This window comes from Ornithodoros turicata, chromosome 2 (assembly GCF_037126465.1).
Source record: "Ornithodoros turicata isolate Travis chromosome 2, ASM3712646v1, whole genome shotgun sequence".
NCBI lineage: Eukaryota > Metazoa > Arthropoda > Arachnida > Ixodida > Argasidae > Ornithodoros > Ornithodoros turicata.
In genome coordinates this window covers 61,752,357-61,776,183 of record NC_088202.1, presented here as the reverse complement: position 1 = coordinate 61,776,183, position 23,827 = coordinate 61,752,357, and the positions used below count along the sequence as shown (strand labels likewise).

At 45.6% G+C, this 23,827-nt stretch overlaps 1 protein-coding gene across 1 annotated transcript in view; it reads right to left on the bottom strand.

Annotated features, from left to right (window-relative positions):
• Positions 1 to 23,827, bottom strand: part of LOC135383608 (serine-rich adhesin for platelets-like) — a 132,079-nt gene that overhangs the window by 87,264 nt on the left and 20,988 nt on the right. Inside the window, exon 3 of the mRNA XM_064613000.1 lies at positions 20,753 to 20,858. Within this exon, the coding sequence (XP_064469070.1) occupies positions 20,753 to 20,858 (106 nt within the window). The remainder of the gene's footprint in view (positions 1 to 20,752; positions 20,859 to 23,827) is intronic.

Below are 23,827 nucleotides of genomic sequence, written 5' to 3'. Positions count from 1 at the left end.
ATGCCTGTATCTCTGTCATTTTATCAGCATTCGGGGCACGCCATGAAAGGAAACACAGTATGGGAGGAAGACCCATTTCAGGTCCGTGAAATGTAGTTCGGGACGTTATAAGGACGTTTTGAGAATATCCTGGGATGTGACTTTGGCACTTTACTGGTAGTCTCACAGACGTCCCAGAGATGATAAGGGATGTCCGAAGGACGTTTCTATTGTCCGGAGCTGAACGTTCTGGGGACGTCCACTGGTCATTGTTGGTTTACTGGGGGAAGAGCACAAAAGTACTCCCAGAACGTCTGCACAGCTTATGACAAGCTCGACACCAGAGACTATGGGACATATGGTAATGGTGTTGGTATTTTCAACTCGATCAGCACATTGATATTAAAAAAAACATGTTAGTCAATCTGCAATTCTCTTTTTCTCTTGTCTTCTCATACACAAAAAATGAAATGGTGTCAATTTGAAGGATAAAGAACTAAAAATATGTATTATATCTTGCACGGTGAATACAGCTCGAGGACATGGCAACTCCATCAGGGTCGGGAACGACACCAAGTGGTCAAACACCTGGTACACCCTCGACCGCTTAAACCAAGAGGAGACGTCTTGTAAGTGTTTCTACAGAATACAGTTAAACTACACAAACATGCGTGTCTCATGGCCCGAAGTGACATGTTGTTCATTGGTACAGGGCTACATGAGCGCAACCACACCGGTGAAGCAAAGTCAGAAAAGACACCAGACAGTGTGCGCAGGAAAATTCTACAAGATCATTCACACGGCTCGAAAGCAACACCCGGTTCAAAATTAAAGACAGTCTACCAGCACCTGGGGAAAGTAAGGCGAAGACTTTATGCCACCAAGCAAGTTATTCGAAGGAGAGAAGAAAATTTAAACCCTGAACCAGCTGATCGAGGACATGAAGGCCTAAGTACAGCTACAGTCATTTGGTGAGCTGCCAGACGAAATTCTAAAGGAGTGGAACAAAAACTGCAAGAGGGTGCCATCTGGACGGCGTTACAGTGAGAACTTCAGGAAATTTGCCACAAGGCTTCACTATTATTCCCCACGTGCGTACAAGTACCTGTCAACAAAGTTCCCAATGCCGACACCAGCTACCATAAGAAACTGGCAGCAGGTTGTTGATGCGTGGCCAGGATTCACCATGGAGTCTTTGCAACACCTGATGGAAAAGTACAGCGGTGCCGCAGAGGAGGAACGGCTGTGTTCAATAATGTTGGACGGCATGAGTATTAGGAAGAAATGCGAACTTCATGAAAAGTGAGGCCGACTGATTTGGGTATGTCAACTTTATCCAGTCCCAAACACCCGAAGACTCCGATGACGTCCCATTCGCAACGGATTCCTTGGTATTCATGGCTGTTGGTGTCGTAGCCCGCTGGAAACTGCCCATAGGATATTTTCTGAACAATGGTTGCTTCGGTGAAGTCCTTCAAGGAATCGTCACAGTCCTGGAAGAATGCAACATGCATGTAGTCGCAGTTGTGTGCGATGGCTTGTCGCCTAATATACCAATGGGGAAGATTCTTGGCTGTAGGATCCACGAACGGCAGTCTGAGGACTTTCAAACGTCCTTTCCTCACCCAGTGAGACCAGCAGAGCCAATCTTCCTCATCTCCGATGCTGCAAATGCACTGAAGCTGCTCAGGAACCTTCTCGGCGACAAGGGCACATTTTACAGCTCTGAATATGGAGTAAGTTCTCATGCCATTTTCTAGAATTTAGTTGTCCTTATGCTCAAAATGTTGTAGGTAGTGGAGTGGGACTTCATCGTCAACCTCCACACGCTACAAGCTGAAGAAGGGCTTGCAGCTAACCGGCTCACTCGGACTCATATTGAGTACAAACGCCAAATAATGAAAGTGCGTCTGGCTGCACAAACATTCAGTGCATCTGTGAGCCTTGCACTCCAATTTCCACGAACCCTGGGCCTTCCACAATTCCAGAGCAGTGGGGGAACAGAGAGGTTCCTTACAGATGTCAATGAGTAAGAGTTGTGAATGCTCTTGCTGTGCCATACCTAATGATATTCAATTTTTCCTTGTAGTGCTTTTGACCTGCTAAATTCGCATGCACCGCATGCCAAAGAGTTCAAGGCGCCACTCCAACCAGCAACATTTGGTGGCCACGAAGAGAGGATGTTGTCCATCTCTAAGAAATTAATGACACTGAGGCTTCCATCGAGGAGACTGGTGGTTGAGGATGGCGTAGGATGTCAACAATCAGCCTCGCCTTCTCGCTGAAAAGTGTTGCTCAACTAGCCAGCTGCCTTTTCTCACAAAGGATGTGCAGTAAGTTTCTATTAACCCACAATTCCCAAGCTGTACCACGCTTGTGATGGTTTCTTGTTTTTAGTTTAATAGCGCTAAAATAAGCAGCCTGAAAGTGAATGGCATTCAGGCTCTCGTAATCTCCGTTATTTATGTGCAAAAGGTTTAATATCTGATGTCATGTCTGTATTGGCATAGTATGCTGCAACTCATGGTGTGCGTAAGCTTCTTCGGGGGAGAACTAACTGCAAAAATATGTTTCTACCCTGCAGGCATATCTACACCTACAGACTTAGCCAAGACCACCTAGAGAGTTCTTTGGTTGTATTCGTCAGAGTGGGGGATGGAACAACAACCCATCTGCACTTCAGTTTCGCTACGCCTACAGAGCACTACTAGTCCCTGCAAATGTTCAAGCGTCAGAAGCAGGGAATGTCGCCCCCAACTTAGAAGGCATTCTCATGCTGAGACATCAAGGTACGCAGAGGCAGACCGAACAACAGCGAACTGAAGACCCCGATGACAATGTTCCGCAGTCTAGTACACTTGACACAGCTGCATACTTCATTGACCATGATTATTCAAATGTTGAGGGGCTCACTGACTTCAGTGATGAGATCCTAAAGTATGTTGGTGGGCACCTTGTTGCCTCTGTGACAGGTCGGATCACTTGCTCCGGTTGCATTGACATTATGGTAGACTCTAGTGGAAGCAGCATTCTTCTCTTTCTTGGAGAAAATGAGAGCACGGTCTGCCCGTCTTTGTTTGTACAAAACGTTCTTCGCTGTGGGGAACGTACCATGAGGCAAAGGAAAAGGGCTGATGTGCAGGCGCTTGTTATGTCAGCATTTAAAATGTTTGCAGAAAGACACCGTCAAGTAAGTGCATCGGAGAAGCACTTTAAGGAAAATCCAGAGCATGTTATTAGTTTGACGAAGGTCCTTCTAAAGGAGTATGTCATGCTCAGGCTTAGGCAACAATTTCAGAACAAGTGCAAGGATCCTACGTACGGCATGTTCTAACAAAACATATATTGTTTCGGAACCAGTTATGACGGCAACACAACCTGCATGTGTTAGTGAAAAACACCACCAGCACCAGTGGCAGCAACGTACAAATCAATAGGACGACAGGTTTTCTTTTCTGCATCTGTCTGTCAGTGCTCCCACCATTCTAGTGTGACACGTACTGCTTGTGATGCACTTGTCTGTGATTTCTAGAACTCAGATTTTCATGCAAGTGTTTTTTTCTTGGATATGGTCTTGCATCTGGGCAATGAAACGTCTTTTGGTCTTTGTTTGAGGCAGGTTACGATGATTTTATATTGCATGTACATACAGGGTGTCTCTGGTAACGTGTCAATAAATTTTATTTAAAGAGAGCAATAAAAGAAAAAAATGACTGCTACTTGAGTTACAAACAGGTGATACTTTTGATGTAGCACCTGTTTGTAACTCAAGTAGCAGAAAAGTAGATGTCGTTTTGCTTTTATTGCTCTCTTCCAATAAAATTTATTGACACGTTACGCGAGACACCCTGTATACGGAACATTTGTGCATACTCTGGCATATTTACGGTTGGTCAGTTGTTCACTCAGGACAGCACAAGCGAGAGACCCCAAAACTTTGGAAGTTATGATAGATCTTTCATGTGAAATGCTCTTGTCCGCGTTCCGCAAGGAGTATAGATAGGGAGTGGCTTTCTCGGATTAAAACAGATTCCGCCCGGTTATTCCCCCCTGAACTGACCTCTGACCAAACCCGATTTCTCCCCAAATTCCAGTCACTATGAGATCCTCAAGTGACGTTTCCATTGAAGACGAACAACAGTCGCCACGTGCCATGGGTCATTTACGTTCCCAGCAATACACCCATGTATGTCGACACTGTCTGCCTTCGGGGATTACCGCTGGAAGGTCAGGATCCCGCAAAAGAACAAAAAAAGAGATATTAGGAAGGACTTAATGTACAAGAGGAAAAACAAAAACACCCGATAACACCCGTAGGCACAATTATCTCCCGATTTCTCCCCGAAATACAGATTTAAACGTAGCGCCCGATTTTTACCCCCGAATCTGAGAAAGGCATTTAACGCGAAAAAGTCACTCCCTAAGTATAGGCCACTACTTCATGATGATCACAAAAGAAGGCAGTGCAGTTTTGACACCCAAAGAGAAGAGAATACTTTTCAATTACTTATTTATTTTAGCTGAGTGTGCAGATTCTTAGTACCTGGAGCCATTTCTATGCCTGACATAATACATATTTACATAATTCATTACCATTGTACTTGTTACATGGGATTGCCTCTTAATTCCTGAGTGCCTGAGACGCAAGGAATTGTTACTTTGTGTGTTGATATCCCTTCCAATATGCTTGGAACTTGTAGGACACGACTTTGGTAGTGTTTTCAAGTGGGAGATCCTAAAAAAAATTGTGCATATATTCAGACTACTTCGTACATATTTATCCGCTCTTTAGTGATATCCAGTCCATGGTCTAATGCTGGTCGACAAGTTCCAGTAAGAGCTACTCCTGAAAAGCAGTAGTAAACAGGCATAGCAGAGTCCGATGCACCCACTTGCTAGTACTTTTTCTTGGCCGGCCATCCCAGAGCTCGCACGTCATCTTCAGAACACGAACCAGAAACCACACACTACTACGGACATCGCGAACTGCATATATGCAGTAATTGTGTACTATCACGTATACGTTCGATTTGAAGTTGCCTATCTAGTCATTAACTATAGTGGTTCATCTTATCACTGAAAGATAGCATAAACAGAGGGAAACTAGCGTATGAAATCCATGGTTTTATCGATCATGATCGTGAACAGAAAACACATGCGCAGAACAACATAAAACATTTCTGCCAGTTCTGAGCTGGTTAGTTTTCTGACTGGTGGCGTTATGTTGCAAAACAACTGGTCATGAGCGACACAGCAGTGGTCAGCCCTGTTTCAGCTTTTTTGAGTGATTCTGTGTATGCTTTTTCTGTCGAAGCTCATGCCTTGTTAGGTACTGCTCACTATACCCTTCTTGATAACCTTGTGATGCAGGTGATGTGTAGCACATACCAATGAAGGCATCATACCAGTCAGTGACAAAATTATAATGCTCAGATGTTGTTTGGAAATCAGGACCCTATATGGCACAACACTGTACATATCATTTCCTCTACAGTTAGACAATGTGAGCTATATTATTTGATTACTGAATACCATGTTTGCATATTTGTGAACTAAATTTTGTGACAACTGTGCGGCCAGTGTAATTTTTCCTGCACAAACAGCACAATGCGATGTTATGATACATGCCAAATGCTCCTTGTATTGTAAGTGCAGTGATGAAAAAGTTGGAGTGTACCTCTGTGTCATGGCAACTGCAGGCCACAAGTTGGGGACCTCACTAGGTTGGGGTAATTGCTGACTCTGGTTCAAATTGCTCTGCACCTGCAGAAGAGCCCGCCTTCTGACCAGTTTCTTACATGTAACAAAATTCTACAAGTTTCAGATCGTACAAGATAATCAGGGAATAAATTGGTGCCTTTCTGACCTCCTCAGTGTGCCAGTGCCAGTCATTATTGTAATCACGTCATTGCAGGCTGGTGCTCACTCATGTTTCACGTTCAGGAGAAAGAGAGCCTCAAAAGAGAACAGTATAACTTAGCCGGCATGCGTTGCAACTGTTGCAACCTATGCGGTCATACATTAGTTGCCGCATATTTTTTTGCTGGAACACAAGAAACAGACCGTATTCTTAGGATTGCATTTCATCCAAGGTAGTAAAGAACGTTGCTGGTGAACGGGCCACAACGCGATAAAGGGGCACGTAACGCATGGAAGTGCACGTAATGAGCACTGCCAGAAAGAACATTGTGTAGTTCCTGTAACAGTTTTCGGGCTAAAGTTAAATGTGCAGTCCGTCTCTGACTGTGTAGAACACAACAACTTGAGAGTACAGTAGCACACCACCGTGTTCTCGCTACCTCGCTACGTTGCTACTGCGAAAAGGGTTACTCTTGCGAGCTGGCAAGGTGGAACGTTCGAGCACTACAGCCATTCATAACTGCGTGAATCACAAAACCTATTTGCTTTCACTACAGCCATAACTTCAAACGTGCTTGGCTTACATTGGCTATTTTCGGGAAATAGCTCGTTTTGCGCACAATGTACCCAGATTGCTCTTGGTTTGCGATGAATTGGGGGGACGGATTTCTCCATGCTGGCAACAGAGTTCCACATAAGGGCGGCTTCCGCCACGCGGGGAATAGGCTGAAATACATGGGAATATGGCGACTTTGACCCATCTGCTACAATGTATCTGCTCACTGCCACAGACAAGTGAGTGCTTTATTTCATGCGTTTAGTTATTTTTCCCTTGACACTTCAGTTTTCATAGAGGGTCTAAATTTGACGAGGTCATTCAATGAAGACATATCCAGAACGCGCAAACAAAGCAAACACTAATGTCCTGCTTGCCTGAACACGGCTATAACATGGCTGTCGTCTGCTACGGTGCAGCAATCCAGGCAGTGCCACTGTCGAGGTGAAGGGAGAGAAGCGTGTGCGGGGGGAGAGGGAAGGAGGAGTTGTCGCTACTTTTAGTATTCAGGGACTTCAGTTTTACGCTATGAATTCCTAAAAAAATAAAACCCAAAAACCTCGGGCTCTATTTCTGATATACATGGTGTCCAGCATAACTATAAAAGTGACATGTCGTAAACAGAGCTATCGAAAGGAAACTAATGTCTTTTCCGCAACACTTGTCTTGAAAGAGGCATGTCTCACAATGGAGCACCTGTTTGCAACACAGTCTTTGTGACAAAGGCACCAGTTTTTCTTTGACAGCTCTGTTTCAGACAAACCTTTTCTATAGTTACTCTGGATAGCCCGTACGTAGTTGGCCATAGCTAGGCAAGCTGATGTGGTAGCTACTGTGGTGACCGTACATTTGCATGATTGGTTAATTCACATTTACCATCATGCAGGAGGACCTAAATGAAGGTCAGCGTGTGCCAGGTCCCAGCCTATCTTTCACTGCGAAGAAGGAAATTCGCACAAGGCATGAAATGATCGACCTCAGTAGTAGTTGCAGTATGGAGACAGCACTCATTCTTGTACTCTGTGTGTACTATGTGAAAAACCTCAGCTATCCTCTGGCTTATGGCCAAACGCTGGGTGTCCTTCAAACCGTGCTGGTGAAGGACTCTTATTCCAACGCTGCTCTGCAGACAAAACGCCTGGCTATGTTGCTGAAGCATCTCGGTGTGTCCCGTCAGGAACCGCAAAAAGCTCAAAGCCTGCTTTCACTTATCCGCTAGTCTTCCCACATTGACATAACATAGAGATGGCGTAGTGGATGACTGGGCTTCTTGTGGTTTTCCCGCCGATATGAGCGTAGTACAAAGCCAGCAAGTCTTCCTAACAGCTGTCTTACTGACATCACTAGAAGCTGCTGGCGACATTTCATTTTACCTTGAATGCATATTCGTTGAAAGTGTTAAAGCCAAAAGGGACATAAACAACAGGGCACGCTTTCAGCAGCTGTTTTATGCGCTGTCACAGTGGCTTAAATACCTGTCAACCCCTCTTTTTTCTCGCAGCGTCAGGGACGCTTAGTGGATCTCATCTTGTAATCTCAAACACTCGTCGTATTTTACGCCCACACTGAGGAACCAAAGACTGGAATTTTCGGTTCACGGCTTCTGGTCTTCTCATCAAAGTGCCTGTTCGTTGTGTCTCTTTTAGCTCCTTTGTTTAATGTAACTGATATATATATATGAGGGTCATTTCATAAATAACGCACAGTAATTTCTTAACGGCAGGCAGTTTTTCACTTGAGTACTCCCTTTTCCCAGTCAGTCTATGTAGCCTTCCTGCTGTGCAATTACTGTGTCCCAAAATAGAGGAAAGTTTTCTATTCCGCAGAGACGGGCGCATTTGTTGAGTGTCCTTACACCTCAGGTAAACACCCGCTTCCTACGCTGTGGGGTCCTCCAGGGATGGAAAATGCCCACTTATCGGCTCCCTCAACCTTGGGGATCAGGCCGAAACTTTGTGGGCTTGTGTTGAGATGAGCATGAGGTTATCTGTGATCTAGTTGCTGAGTAAGTACGAGTGGCGGCTGTTACCTCACCTGGACAGCAGCCAAGACGCAAGTCGATCAGACTGCAGCCTGTTCCCCAAGTTTAAAGAATCGATGTGTGGGCAACGTTTTTGTTCGCTGGTGGAGCATAACAGAGTGTGTACCCAAGATATAAGAGCACCCAACAAAAGTGCAGCTCTCATTGAGATAGAAATGCATCCTCGGCGTTGAGATGCAGCAGTCGCATAGCATCCAGGGATACTACAAATTTGGACTGTGAAAAGGTATTGCTCGTGTGAAACATTGCCAGCCAGTAGCAAATTATGGTACATTAGTTATGAAATGGCCCTCGTATTTGGCATAACAGTGTTGTTTGATACAAATGTTACGGTTAATATATTTGTGGCTGTGCACAAGGCAGCCCGTTATTTATTGTTGCGCAAGGTGCAGTGCAATACTTTCAAATATGTTTGTAGCCAACAAAGTCGAAGTGAGTGCAGTTAGGCTCCACCAATTTGGCACTCTTTTTTGGGGATAATTTGTGGTATTGATATCACTTGAGGTTCGCGACTAAGATATTGCATTGATGTCTTGGATGTTCCGTAGGATTGAAGTTCAATTCATTCTTGTTACATTGTGGTCAGCTCATACAAAGCTATCATTGTAAAAGTACACAAAATAAATGATCACACTGTCCAGTGTTGTTCGTGTGTGCTTGAAGCTTTCTCCTACTTTGTGGAGCTGCCTGACAGGCATTTCGCTATCAGAAACACAAGGGAATTAAGTGGCTGAGGGACCATAACTGTTGTGGAAGTCACCAAGGCATCCTTGCAAGTTTTTCGTCTTTTTTTTCTACGCTTGCATTTGCCATAGTCTGTAAGCAACCTGAGGGTCCACTAAGGCGTCATGCTTTGGTTTGTTGGCAACACAACAAGATCCTGTGCACATCAGCGCAGGGTTTGAGTATTTTTGGCAAGGAAGAAGTCACGCCAATACTTTTTTCGTAGCAGACACATGCTGAACACATTGACCTTCGTATATAATGGGTGTTTATCTTTGGAAAATGCGCGCTCCTCAAGGAGAGCAATAAAAGGATACAGGGCGCCTGTTTCCTGCTACATGAGCTACAAACAGGCACTACATCGACCGTAACACGTTTGTAACTGAAGTTTACCACAAAGACAGCCTCTGGTTTCCCGTTATTGCTCTTTGTGAAGCGCTCTCTTTCCTGGAATAAACACTCCAGCACCGGTCGGTAACATGATCATTATCATCATCATCATCATCATCATCACAGGCGAACAAAGGAGCAAGGCTTAGCTGGTGTGTCAGCAAAGTAGCAGTTCGGGAACTGGTAAGGCCAAAACTGGGTACCATTGTGACTCGATGTGTCATTGAGCATATGGAAATTAACTTATACTGTTGTAGTACCCCGCACGTCGGCACGTTAAGTGCGTGGCAGTTCGGGAACCGAGGTAAGGACAAAATATGACTGTCGACGATTCATTGACCGTACGAAAATTGACCTCTACTTTCTATATTATACCTACAGAGGCGTGTTAGGTAAGTGGCAGTCCGGGAACCGAGGTAACCACAAAATTGGGTACCGTCGTGACTGGACGACGATTCACTGAGCGTACAAGATCGGCGAGGTAAGCGGCAGTTCAGGAACCAAGGTAAGGACAAAACTTGGTGCAGTTGTAACGTTTTTCACTGAGGAGCGCATGAAAATCAACTTCAGATACTGTGATACCCAGAGTATACTGCAGTTTCGGACAGAGGTGTTATTGACGTAGCAGATTGTGCGAGTTAAAGCAATGCGAACTTGTATGTGTATTTGCAGAGTGATGGCAAAAAGAACGGTAAGCGGATGGGCGAAGCAGCTTGCTGTACAGAGTTGGAATGTTAACCATTTTTGTCCTTTCAGTGAGACTGCTGGTCCATGCAGTCACCCAGGCGTACTGTCACTTCTTGACATGCGCTACGGAATTACTTCACAACCCGCACCCGGACACAGTTTGCCGTCAATGTACAGTGACATAGCGACGTGTGGCCTCCCTTGTACTGAACGCTTGTTCGTTTTGTTCTTGCCTGTTGTATGACTTCAGACTCCACCGTAACTGTGTTGTGTTGTGCGCGGCTACTGTGTGTTTGCTGCTGGATATCATTCAAGGTATGTACGGTATGTGGATGTAATAAAATGTTGGATGGCGCAGTCTGACTGTGTGGCGACCTGGCTATCTACACTACGTGTTTTATACTTATTATTATTCCCCGTCTGCTTGGAGGCTGGGATTGGCACGACCGAGCAAGGGCGAGCAAACATGTTTGCTTGTCCTTGCACGGTCGTGTCAATCCGGGCTGCGAGTCGACCGGGAATCGCGCATGCTACCTTTATGTACCCTATTAATAAAAGTGTGCGCTGTACCCCATCATCCCGGCTTCTGCTATGAGGTTCGCTGTACCGCTAAATAACGAGGTACAGAAGGTACGAGGTAAAAAAAAATGTAACTCTTGTTGAGGCGGTACAGAAACGTTACCGGGTTTAGAGTGTAGAGGCGGACAAGTTCGCGCCTGAAAGGCACGGTCTTGAGGGGATTACGGTGGTCTCTGAAAGACCACGCGACTTTGTCCTTTTCTTTCAAGAGGAGGCTGCGAACAAGTGCCCATTAATGGCACCCAGCCCTCCCCTTACGACTTTTTTTTTTGTTTCAGCTTGTCTACCAACGCCATGATGACATTTATATTCTGTTGAGTTTCTTACGTGCTGTCCGGGTCATCTATGTAGGTAGGTATAGTTATGCCAACAAATTTATTATTAACTTTTTTTGTAGTTTGAATTCCTTGAAAAACGCATTGCACAGCACCAGATTACAGAGGCTACATTATGACCTAATTTTACCAACCTTTGCAGCATCTGAACTAAGACGAACGGTCATTAAGCTCTCTGCTTCACTAAAGGAGTTATTATTACTGAAACATTCACCACAATCACCGATGAAAAAAAAGAACTCTGTGTTAAGTTCAAGAATTGCCAACTCTTGATCTTGGTTCAGTTAACCAGACTTGGTGAAACCGGGCTACGCAAGTCACCGAAACATTCATCACATCACCAACTAAAGTCTGCAAAAAGAATTGATTGCTAGCATGACGATTTGGCAATTGTGAGTAGCATTTTAACTGCTGCCTATGTAGGTGCAGCATAATTACAACTGATTCAGAAAAAGTAGTACAAAAGATGAAGGTATTCTTCCTCTGCATGGTACTAAAAACCGTGATCATTCCAAGTGCTCATCCTCTTGGCCCAGATTCTGTAGAAGACTTATCAGCCATTTGTGTTTCTATTTGTGGTACTGTGGCAAACTAGCCACTCCACCCACATACCAGCATTCCTAGGTTACACATGTAGTTATAAGAGTGGTTTAAACCGCCTCGCAGAAGCTGCAGATGCTGTTCAGAAATGGAGTTAATCGTTCCAATGTCAACGTTTGAGATGGACAGTGAGTTTCATCGCCAGGGGCGATACTCTACCCCATAGCTGCTGGTGGTGTGACGAAGGAAATAATGTCCCATGGAGTCGAAAATTGTTGAAGAGCTTTGAGGGCAGGCATTCGTGGGCTCGATTTAGCCGTAGGCCAAGCAATTTTAGAGAGAGGGGCAGGAGTCCAGATTATTAAGGGATCCGAAAATGGCAGTTTGGAAAGCTTGATAGTGTGGACAATGACGAAGAATATGCTCTGGGTCTTGTACAGCACAGCAGTGACAGCATCTGAGGTAGGCAACTTGCCTCAGGTGGTAATGCCACTGAGCTGTAAATGCCCCATTGAGTCACAGTGCACCATCTTGGTGAGAAGTGTTTTGTGGCATCCAGAAACTGAGCTCTGGATCAAAATTTCTCAGTATAGAAGGGAAGAAAATGTCAGTTGTCCATTGACAGGAAGACAATTTGTACAATCCATTGATCTGTTGGTCAACGAGATCTGCTTTCTACATGACCAGTAACAGTCCTTTGCTACCGTTTACTGTGATCTGTTTACCGTTACCATTACCGTTTACACCTCCCTCCTATGACGGTGTTCCCGGCACACTTTTGCCTTGCTGAACCACTTTTCGCGACGCTTATCAAACATAACATTGGCGGTTCTTCGTAGGTTGAGGCCGAGGAAAGCAAGAGACGTCTACATGATGTTTACGTGATTACCGTCGTGACAAATGGTTGACACAGCTGTTTTGCGGTACGTTTTATATGTTGCTCATCCTGGACATTTTTCACTACCCAAAACAGCTACGACTGCATCAATGTCACTTCACACATGAATTCCTTCATGAGTTGCACGCGTGTTAGCACACCAAGTCGTTACACGTCTGAAAAATACCTGACGAAATCCGCGCAAGAAACATATGCTTTATTAGAGCTTGCAGTGATTATCCTTTTTCTGCAGCACATCTGCAACACCATACGGCTCCGTCGTTACTGGATTTTCTCAGATAGCCTCGTTCCCAATGGTAGGCGAACCGCTGAAGCGTTGTTTTCCTAATATTCATTCGCGTACTTATTTACACCTATAACTTAATTAAATTAATGAATAATTGAGAGATACATGCTGAATACGACACAGAATTGCATAAAGACTCGTTATTCTGGAGTGTGACCCTCTGTGTGAACACTGATTTTCTCACGTGAAACCATGCTTAACACTGGACTGTATAGACCCAATGTGATTTATTTTGACAGCGGGCCAATGTCATTTCAGTTCAGCCAAGCTCGTCCACTTTGGTTCTCCGATTTTCCCGATTATTTTTTATGCGAGAGTACTACCTCTGTGATGAATAACAGCGCTAGTGTCCAAGTCCTGGGAGCACCGGTTGTCGTGAAGAAAAATAAAACTCGCGCCCCGCGAGATGCAGTTGACCTTGAGACGGCGCTCTCCTCGCACTTTGGGACCGCCTCACCGGCTTTTCGTAGAAGGAACGGGCACTAATTTTTTTCCTCCCGTTCTATACATGACGGACTACCTTCCAGCAAAGATAATTATTTTTTGTTCGTATTGAATTTTATAAAAATTCGCAACATCGCTCCGGAGCGCGATCTTGCACGAACTTTGGACCATTGTCCCAACGAAAGCATACACTCAAAATAGATAAATTTTATATCGAACGAAAGCACATTCGATGGCCTTTCTAATGGTATTATTTGACTGGCTATATTCAATGTGGTAGAGGATGTATATTAGTAAAAAAATCACCAGACCCGACTTCATTGAATATTTAGTCATTTACTTATTATCGTATTACCTCTCAAGGGACACCAATTTCTTTTTGGCTAAGCGTGTAGAACCGACAATACGAAGCCAAAAAGCAGCGCCAGTATCGTATGACCGTTCGCCAGCACCGCGTGCGCACATGCGTATCCTCTGTTCATGTGACAACTGTTTTATTAGCGTCAACAGGAGTATTTAGAAATTACACAATGAAAACCAGGCCGTCCTGACAGATTAACCAGATCAGTGCTTTAGCTGTATACGGTGAAGCAACACTGATGTGTCGAAATTGAGTAGTGGAAGCATATAGTTGGTTATGTAGTCTTGTCACAGTGGTGGGGTAATGTCCTCAGCAGTTGTTGAGCAAAACTCGAGTCGCCGATTCATTATTTGGCGTCTTATGCCATACGTGTGAGGAATGAATCCCCGGAACCGGACTCACAGACCTCCACTCCTCTTGTTTGGCTGCCCGGAACTCTCTCACTTCACTGGAGGGGAGGTGAAGCAAAGTAGTGGCATGCGCCTTTCCGGTTAAAATACGCACGAAAGTGCCTGGTGTCTGAATAGCATCAGCAACGGGGCAGCGCATGTTATGCAGAGTCGCAGTGTGATTCAAGGAGCCACCAACCCCATCACAAGCGTTTTTACCATGTCCACTGGCAGAAAATAGCCATTTCAACAGGAGACAGTTCTTACTCATTTCGTACAGCTGAAACCTGTTTTTAAAGTGTGCAGCTGCACCATCTGAAACGTAGATGACATGCGAAAATAAGTGCAGCGTGTCTTCCAGAGCTTCTATCACCTTGCTCAAAGCGAGGAGTGCATGTTCCGTGTCTGAGACATATCGTCACTCACTGTTGCATAGCTCTTCGTATGAAGCACTGTCGTTGCGAGACATGTAAATATCGAAATCTGATCGGTTTTCCAGTACCGTGCCTGCACCTGGGTTGATAAAATGCTCCAGTTTTCGGCAAAGTCGAAATGTAAAATGACGTGAAGTTGTTCCGGAAATGACTTCTCACGTCAGATAGCATTCCTCTGGATGTTCTGGACTCGCTCGTGCCTGATGAAGACCACACTGAGTTTCTTAGCTTCCTTTAAGAACGATGACGCCTTTAATGTCTTAGTAATCAGATCACCATGGCCCCAGGTTGCCATACTCACGTCATCATCTCGGTGGATTTGTAGCTTTTTTAGAGTAAGACATTTTCCTCCTTTACAGTTCGTACACTCTTGTAGAAAACATGCGTTTGTGGACGGGTCACAGAGACACATTGATTTTACGACATATTACTTATCTGCTGTGATGATGCACTATTTATTGCCGCGACAAGCATGTCAAAGTTTGCACAGTAGACACACGCACTGACGTGGCAATGTGCGAACCCATTTTGGACGAAGAGAATAGAACTTCGTGATTCCCATTTTGATCTCGGGATGAGCATTCTTGAAGAGGTCGTAAGCCTCTCTAATTGAGCGAGTCATGAAGCGTTTCGCTTTAGGTTCCCTTCTTCCGCATACTTTTACGTGAATCACGTCTTTTTTGTTTGGACTGTGAATGAAACAGTAACATCCGCCAAGTAATAGTGTAATGCTGCTGCTACATCGTTTTTCTCGGTGGGCCTGGCCAGTATATTTTTCCGCGGACGCCCACACTCCGTGCTTAGTTCTCAGTGCCCTTGATTTTTGTATCACATACCTGGTGGCCTCAGGCATTAACCTTAGGATTTCTTTTCTCGAGATGTTTTCTGGAAGAAGTGTTAGGAGTTGGCACCTTTCTCGGTGTGAGGTGCATTTCTGATAGGCAGTTACGATGTTTTCCAAAATGTTGGAAGACCCAGGATATGTTATGTCTGAGGTCTTTGGTTCTTCTACTTCATACGCATCGCCAATCGTACGGCGTACTGTCCTGCTGAATGCATCAGCAACTTCCTACTGTTTTCGCGAAACATAGGATTTTAACGATGAAAGATGAAAGTCACTGAAAAGGTTAGCCAGCTGTAGGACCCGAACCCACATCTTCTGGATTACCGGTCCAGGGCTCTACCAATTGAGCTAAGCTAACACGCCTTCTCAGCGACTTCCACGGGTGCGTCATCTGAAGGGACAAGCCAGCCACTCTCTCTCACTCATCCTCCTTTCACTAATATTTTTGCTCACTCATACACACATTCATACGACGGGATCGACGCAAGCGGCAACTGTTGAACAAGAGAGAACTGATGTTCTGAGGCTGAAACAACATAGAAAGGACAAACACATACAAAGCCTCAAATTGCCTAAGAAATGAACTATGAAAGATGAAAGTCACTGAAAAGGTTAGCCAGCTGTAAGAGTGAAAGGAGGAGAGAGAGTGGCTGGTTTGTCCCTTCAGATCACGCACCCTTGGAAGTCGCTGAGAAGGCGTGTTAGCTTAGCTCAATTGGTAGAGCCCTCGACCACTAATCCAGAAGATGTGGGTTCGAGTCCTGCAGCTGGCTAACCTTTTCAGTAACTTTCATCTTTCGTCGTTCATTTCTTAGGCAATTTGAGGATTTGTATGTATTTGTCCTTTCTATGTTGTTCCAGCCTCAGAGCACCAGTTCTCTCTTGTATAGGATTCTAGGCGCTCGCTTTTCAGTGAAGCTGGTTTCTTTAGCGGGCTAATGTTAATTTGAGCTGAAGAAATACCTTCATTAATTTCCTCAATAGTTTCATCTCCCTGGATATACTCTGAATCACAAGCAGGTGTAGGAGAAAATCGCAAAGGGAGCTCGTTTATGGCAGACTGAAAACACCTTGCACAGTTCTTGCACAGTTCGTGTTCGTCGTTCACAAGGTCCCGCGCCTCCGCGCCCAGAACCTCTGTGGTGTTTGTTTTGTTGGCGCTTCGCCGAGCTGGTCGGTTGCGCGTGCATCGCGTGCACACTTCGTCATCTACCTTCGTTCTGGGCAGCAGCCCTGTTTTGCTGTAGCCGCATGTTTCGTCTTGTGCAGAAATAAAGCTGCGTTGACCTTTTGGATATCGCTTTGTGTCTTGGAGTGAGACGTCAAGATACTACAACCTCCCTCAGTGCATTCACATCCAGGCTTGAAACAGACACAAATCCATACTGCTTGAATATTTTCTTCCTGTGGCAATTTGCATAATCCGCACAGAACACACGCTGAGTACTGTACACGTTTCGTGCCATCACAACAGAATTGCAAGTGTAGAGGCAGAATGAAGACTTCCACGTAAAAGTCAAAACTCAATCGCCCACTGCCGAAACTCGCCAGATTCACACGGTCACCTTTCCGAGTCACAAGTGACCACTGGCCTAGCATACTAAAATTTTTTTGGCGTCGGCAACGTCATTTTCGTTATGACGGCTGCATATCTCAAAAGAAAGGACGTCTTCTGCCATAAAATTAGACGCCGTCACGGCGGAAACGACCATTCCCTACGTCATCCCCGCAACGCGAGAATCCTTTACGGAATTCATCTGTAGGAACTAGCGATGCGAAAGTAGAGGCTTTCCACTGTTGCATAACACACCTACACGTGTGCTAGTAAATTGGAAGCCCCCGATGTGAGAGCCCCCGACTAGTCACCGAAGAACAAACACTACAAAAAACAAAGAAAACTGTTCAGTAACAACCGCTTCACCCTGAGATTATTAAAGCAACATCCGTATGAATCTCTCTGTTGTGCGGAAAGCATCCTTCGCGCATGTGCGCACGCGGTGGTGGCGAACGGTCATACGATACTGGCGCTGCTTTTTGGCACCGTATTATCGGTTCTACACACTTAGCCAAAATGAAATTGGTGTCCCTTGAGAGGTAATACGATAATAAGTAAATGACTAAATGTTCAATGAAATCGGGTCCGGTGATTTTCAGGAATAACTTTACAAACATAGCGCATTTTCTGAGGGGACCGCGTTTGTTGACTAATATACATCCTCTACCACATTGAATATAGCCAATCAAATAATACCATTAGAGGGGCCATATAAAAACTTAAAAAAGGATAGGATATAAAATTTATCTATTTTGAATGTATACTTTCGTTGGGACACGGGTACAAAGTTCGAATTCAATACGCACAAGAAATAATAATTTTTGTGTGAAGGTAGTAGTCCATCATGTACGAGAGGAAAAAATTTGGTGCCGTTCCTTTTAGGGAGAGCAGGTGAGGCGGTCCCAAAGTGCGAGGAGAGCGCCGTCTCAAGGTCAACTGTATCTCGCGCAGTGCGAGTTTCATTTTTCTTAGCGGCAACCGGTGCTCCCAGGACTTGGACACCAGCGCTGTTATTCATCACAGAGGTAGTACTCTCGCATAAAAAATAATCGGGAAAATCGGAGAAACAAAGTGGACGGGCTTGGCTGAACTGAAATGAAATTGGCCAGCATGGATTTCAAAGGGATGGAGTTTGAAGAGTGAGTTTCTTAGCGTGGATTTCAAAAGTTGTATTATTAAGAGTGGGTAACAGGGTACACCCCCGTGCTGCCGTGCCCTCACCATAACCACACCGTGTGCGCGCATGCGCACGTCACTGTGGATGCGTGCTGTGATTGCACTTGGCATTCAGAGATGGCGCCGCGCCGACCTCTGTCAAATGCTTCGAAATCAGAATGTTTCCTCTTCTTCATTGTCGTTTTTGAGGACCCTCATTGAAGGTGAATCAATTAACGAATCCTTTTTAGGGAGGTGAATCGGTTCACTCAGTTCAAGGTAGTGATTCGTTGACCGAGAACGAATAATTCATTCTCGGCCCATCACTACCGACGAAGGAAACGAACAAAACTACCTATGTGCGGAAGAAGACCTCCGAGCGGCGGCAACATGGCGATGTAGTGCAGGGGTTGGGACGAGCGATGCAGCCCGAGCGAATCACCAGTGGCGCGTACGTCGTCAGAACGCGACGGCAGGCCTCCACAGCTCCCCGCACTTGCAGCAGTAGAAAAATAAAATCACGTCACAGTCACGTGGTATTACATCGTGAGGCATCATGACGGATGCCCATTGGTCAAAGGAGGATGCGCGCTCCGGGATTGGTTGATAAAGCTTCGAAATATCTGCCAGCTCACTTTTCGCGGGCTGGGAAGTCGGCCAGGCGGGCAGCTCCAAGCAAGGTCGCTGCGTCTCCGCGGCACGCCGATGTCGGTTGACCACAACGACCAAAGAGGAAGTGTACGCGCGGGTTTGTTCGTGAGCTATAGTGACTCTGGCCATGTACTGATCTCCGATAAAGTGTCAACCTACGGACATTCTTGCCGGGTCGGAACTGGAATGCTTGGTGAGCTGACGCCTGAGGAACACTTTCGAGCGCTGTCGCATTTTCAAATACAGTGACTAAGAAGAGAGCGTTCCTAACGACAAAAGTATTTCCCGTGACTGTGTGACCTACGGTGCATCGCCAGAATGAGAAGAAGATGCTCATCTGTGAAACGCACGCACTCGTGGACTTCGCTCACCTCCAGAAGTAGACTGCATGTGTGCTTTGCAAGTTCGAACTTGGTTTGGTTGCTGTCTATTCAAGAAACAAAACGTCCTGTACGCACGGTGAATATATGAGTCAAACATTTGAGGTTATACGTTGCATCAATAAATATGTACTTCGCCTATCAAAAATGTCTTAGTTATTTTGGAATAACGGGCGCCAGGTATGAAAACCAGTAGAAGTCAATGGCAGCCAGGGCCGGCCGAAAGCCGAGCCAAACTGAGAGGTTGCTGATTGGTTGGCTGCTAGACATCACGACGCATTTTCATTGGTCGTATGTCCAGTGTTGCCTAAATTATCTCAAACTATGGGCTCTATGGGGAGCTGTGGGCGCCTGGCGACGGTGCGTGCCTGCCGCGCAGTGAGTTGAAAAGACGCCGCGAGGCCGCGGAGGGAATGGAACGTACTGGCGCCACAAAGGTATTTCAAGAAAGGTTTTGCGACAACACGTTCGTTCGATGCGTATAGTACAGGTACAAGCCAATTTCAAACATGTTCAAAACTGTATCTACGCCATTGTCAAACGTGTTGTCTATGTCTTTAATATGCTTCACCCAATCATATTCCAAACATTTCACACACAAATCTGCAGACCGCCACGGAACGTCTTGTGTCATTTAGCTACAATGGCAAACGTCTTCCCAGGTCAACAAAGCTCACAAATAACTGCTGCTGTAAATTGCAACGCTTTCCGTGATCGGCTGACACTTTTTTACGGCAATTTTTATGTTATGGCGTGATTATAGCATAAGCAACGAAAAGGAAACGAAGAAAAGACAGCGTGAGCGCACGGACACCACTTTGTAACATACGTACGGCCCTCTCTAAAGCTCGGACATTGTGTACACATGGAGCCGCACAGCGCACGTACTGATTTGATGGCAGGATTAGACGCGTGCGGCGATGCAACTTGCGGCAGCCTCATGCCCATCTTACCACCGGCGGAGGCGGCGGCGCCAGCACAAACCGCACATAGTCGCAGCGGCCTGCGGCCTATGTATACCTTCTTCGCGATCAATAGATCGGCGAATACGTGCGTGAGCGAGATGTACTTACGTCGTACCTTTAAATGTGAATAGTTTCTGTGTTGCTACAAGCATACAAAAGCAAATCCGACTTCGTGAGAGGGCTGTAATGCGAGCTCTCGCCTCGGAAAATAGGCGCGAAGTGGCCCTCGGCACGCCGGTTTGGAAACCGTGTCGACGTTGGCAAAGCGCAAATTACCGACGGCTGTGGCGGCGCACATGTCTAAGCCGAACACACAGAGGTCGCACTAGCTCCTGCACAGACAATGCAACATATCACACTGGCTCAGTTTCCGTACTGTTAAGACTGGCCGCATGAAACTACATTGTGGGAGCAACTGCGCTGCCCTACTGATTGCGCATGGTGGCGCTGCAGAATTTCTCCCCACGCGCTGTTCCGCCTCCCCATTTCCAACGGCGTATATAGTTGACAGACCAGACTTATTTTCCTTCTTAAGCTGAACACGGCTATAGGAGAAGCACGGATGGGCTACTTCAATTTTGGACGAGCACAGAGCACTTCTCACGAATGCATCACTCATCAAGTGAGGTGTCTTTTCTTCTCGCCGACTTGGAGGTAGGTCACTTGAGGAGGCAGCAGAGAGAGAAAGAAAGAGGACTTACTTTGGCGTTTGTTCTTCAAAAGGGTTGGTAGTGTCGAATCGAAAAAGGAGGAAGTCGCATTGTCCATCGTCTGGGATCGCATAAACTGTGGTACACACCAGCAGGGCTGCAGAAATTGAATTAAATCCAAATTGAAAACAACAAACAAACACTATACCGCAATGCCCGTATAAGAACCCGTATGCCTGTATAAGAAGAAGAAATATCTTCTTTGATTAAATGTGCTGTACCATTTTAGTTCTGCTTAACTGAAAACTTGCGTGATTACCACTAATAAAAAATATTGTGTATGATGTGTGATACCCCTTCAATGCTATTGCATCATACCTGTAATAAGTATAATATTTTACGTGTATCGTATTATGTTTCTTCTGCTTCAGGTTTTTGGCTGTGTTTTTCTCCTTCACACAGAGTCACAGCATAATTCCTGACACTAATGACTTTAATAAATATATTTTCGCTTGTACTTTTGTGTATGGCTATCCTTTGCATGTAAACCGCCTACTGCACGCCTGTTGTAGCGGGGAAAAATGCGATTGAAGTCGGCACAGATTGAAAAATGATGAAAGGAGTCGGCCCAGGCTGAAAAATGTGAGCGTGTAAGCGCGCACGCAGCCCTCCGGCCACGCTCCGACCACAGGTAAGAGCCTACACCCGAGCGCTGCCCGCCGGGCGCGGGGAAAAATACGCGAAAAAAGTCGGCCAAGACGCGACGGTGGCGCAGCCCTGGTGGCAATGTCTGAGTTTCTCATAGATGCTGTACTACTGGTTACAGCTGTATAACATTGATTTCACTGTCAGCTGTTAGTGGTATGTGCCCAGTAAACCATAAATGTCCCTGGGATGACTGCAAGACATCCTTAGCAGGATATGTGGACTACCTGTGGACGTCCACAATCCTCCCGATGATGTCAGAGTGGACATCCTATGGATGTTAAAACAAGCATCCATATCATGTCACTGGGATGTCTTTCAGAGACATGATCTGGTACCTTGTTGGGACGTTTTTTATGTTATGCAAGGTGTATATACTTTGAGCAATATCATGATGTAAATATGTGGTTACGCTTCAGCGTTTATTGGTGTACTGACTAAGTACAGTAAAACAGCTTTTCATAAAAATAAATACTCTAGACTAGAATGAATCAAAATAAGATAGGAAACTACAATAGTACCACAGCAGCTAGGAACTTATACATATGCTCGGTTTATAAGCATTTTTAGCAGAATGGAGACAAAAATATACATGTTGTGTAGATAACAAGGTTAAGCCACATTGTACTACATAGCATGTAACCAGAGTAGCAGAGGCACTGCCGTGGTAACACACGTTTATGGGTGTGTTCCCTATTGGCGAGTGATATCAGGTTTGATGTGGGGACACTGTCTTGATGCTCACGTTAACACCTGGAGCTACTCTGGTATTAATGTTAACAGAGCTGTTCAGGCTGATGTTAACACTACAGCCGCTCTGATGCTGATGCTAACATGAGGGCTGCCTTGATGCTGATGTGGCACAATAGTTGCATTGATGCTGGTTATGGAAATCTTGAAAATGCTGCTGTGTAGCAAGCAAGGCAAGCTATTCACCGCCCCTCCCCGTCGCTGTCTACAAGCTTTGTGCAATGTTCTGCGAAGTAGGCCGCTCATGTCTGAGGGAGATGAGAACCCGCAAAAACCCACGCGAAACAGTACATAACAGCAAGAAATCACTTTATTCACCACTCACGAGTACGTACCTCTGAAAGCATCCCCATTCATCATCAACACACCTGAGCGTCTCACGCGGGCACAAAATTCGCAATGATCGGACGATGAACAACAATGAAAAAAAAAGCACATAGATTCTCACTTGTCTTTCTCAAAGCATTTGCAAATCTGGTAATGACGTGCATGAGTCTCCGCCACATTGAACACAATGCTTGCGTCTTTCTTCCTGGTGCACGTTGCGCCATACACGCCTAATCTGCAAGAAATATCTTTTCAGAAAACACGATGACAGCATAGCCATGTGCAGTAGCTGTCAAGACACACACACACCGTCTGCACAAAGTCGCTCACGGTTTCATCTTGCGTTCCATCTCCCTGTCGTTGTTCAGCTTCAGATTGCCTGCAAATGGAGTGAAATCTACAATGACAATGCATGGCACAGCCGAACATATTATTTCACAGTTATATTGATTACACACCTGACACGGCAAAAATCCTGATGGCGAAGAGCGATTTTGGCTTCAGATCCAGGGCCGCGTCCTCACTTGACATTTTAAACGAGCCTGACTGGTCTGCTGGGGGTTGGCAGAAACATTTCTCCTTACGGGCTCTTTCTCAGACGGGTTGCTAGAACGACAGTACAAACCCTCTAATAGCTGCAGACTTAGCGGAACAATAATACGCTCGAGATCATGCGTACCACTCACGGCGATGAGAAACGTCCGTTACAGCCAAAGCGAACCGAACAAAACACAAAACTGCGCATGCGCGACAAACAGCGCTGGCTGGTGGCATGGTGAACAGGCAATGACGCGGGAGTTCGTGTTGGCATGCAGCCAATGCAGCCATCGCGGCCCAAGACGCAAAAATAGCAAGCTGTACACAACAATTTTTGTCCATTTAAACTGAAAAATCTTGTATCGGGCACGTGCCTGGTATCATGCATACCTTAGAACCACCTTACGTCCAGAGCAGAATGTCAAAATACAATCCTCAGGTTGTCATGCAATTGACAGCCCTTGTGACACTACCTATGGATGTCCTAATGACGTTTAAATTGGACGAGGACGTCTGGACCAGATGAGGACGTCCATGGGCTTTTTATGGTTATTGGGTGCACTCTCTCGAGAAACAACACGCATGTGACATAGCCAGAAATGGCTTTGTTATTACGACAATGGCTTTTTGTCAGTAAAGTGCATACAGGTGCGAAATGCCTTCCACGCGGTTTCTATTGTGCAGGGGTGTTTCTGCTTTGATATCTCATAGGCCATGTGGTTGTGGCTGTTCAGTGCGTTGCAGGGAGTTGCGTGTGTGCATGTGGTTGAGGGAGTCCAGACCGTGCAAGAGATGTGTCACAAGTAG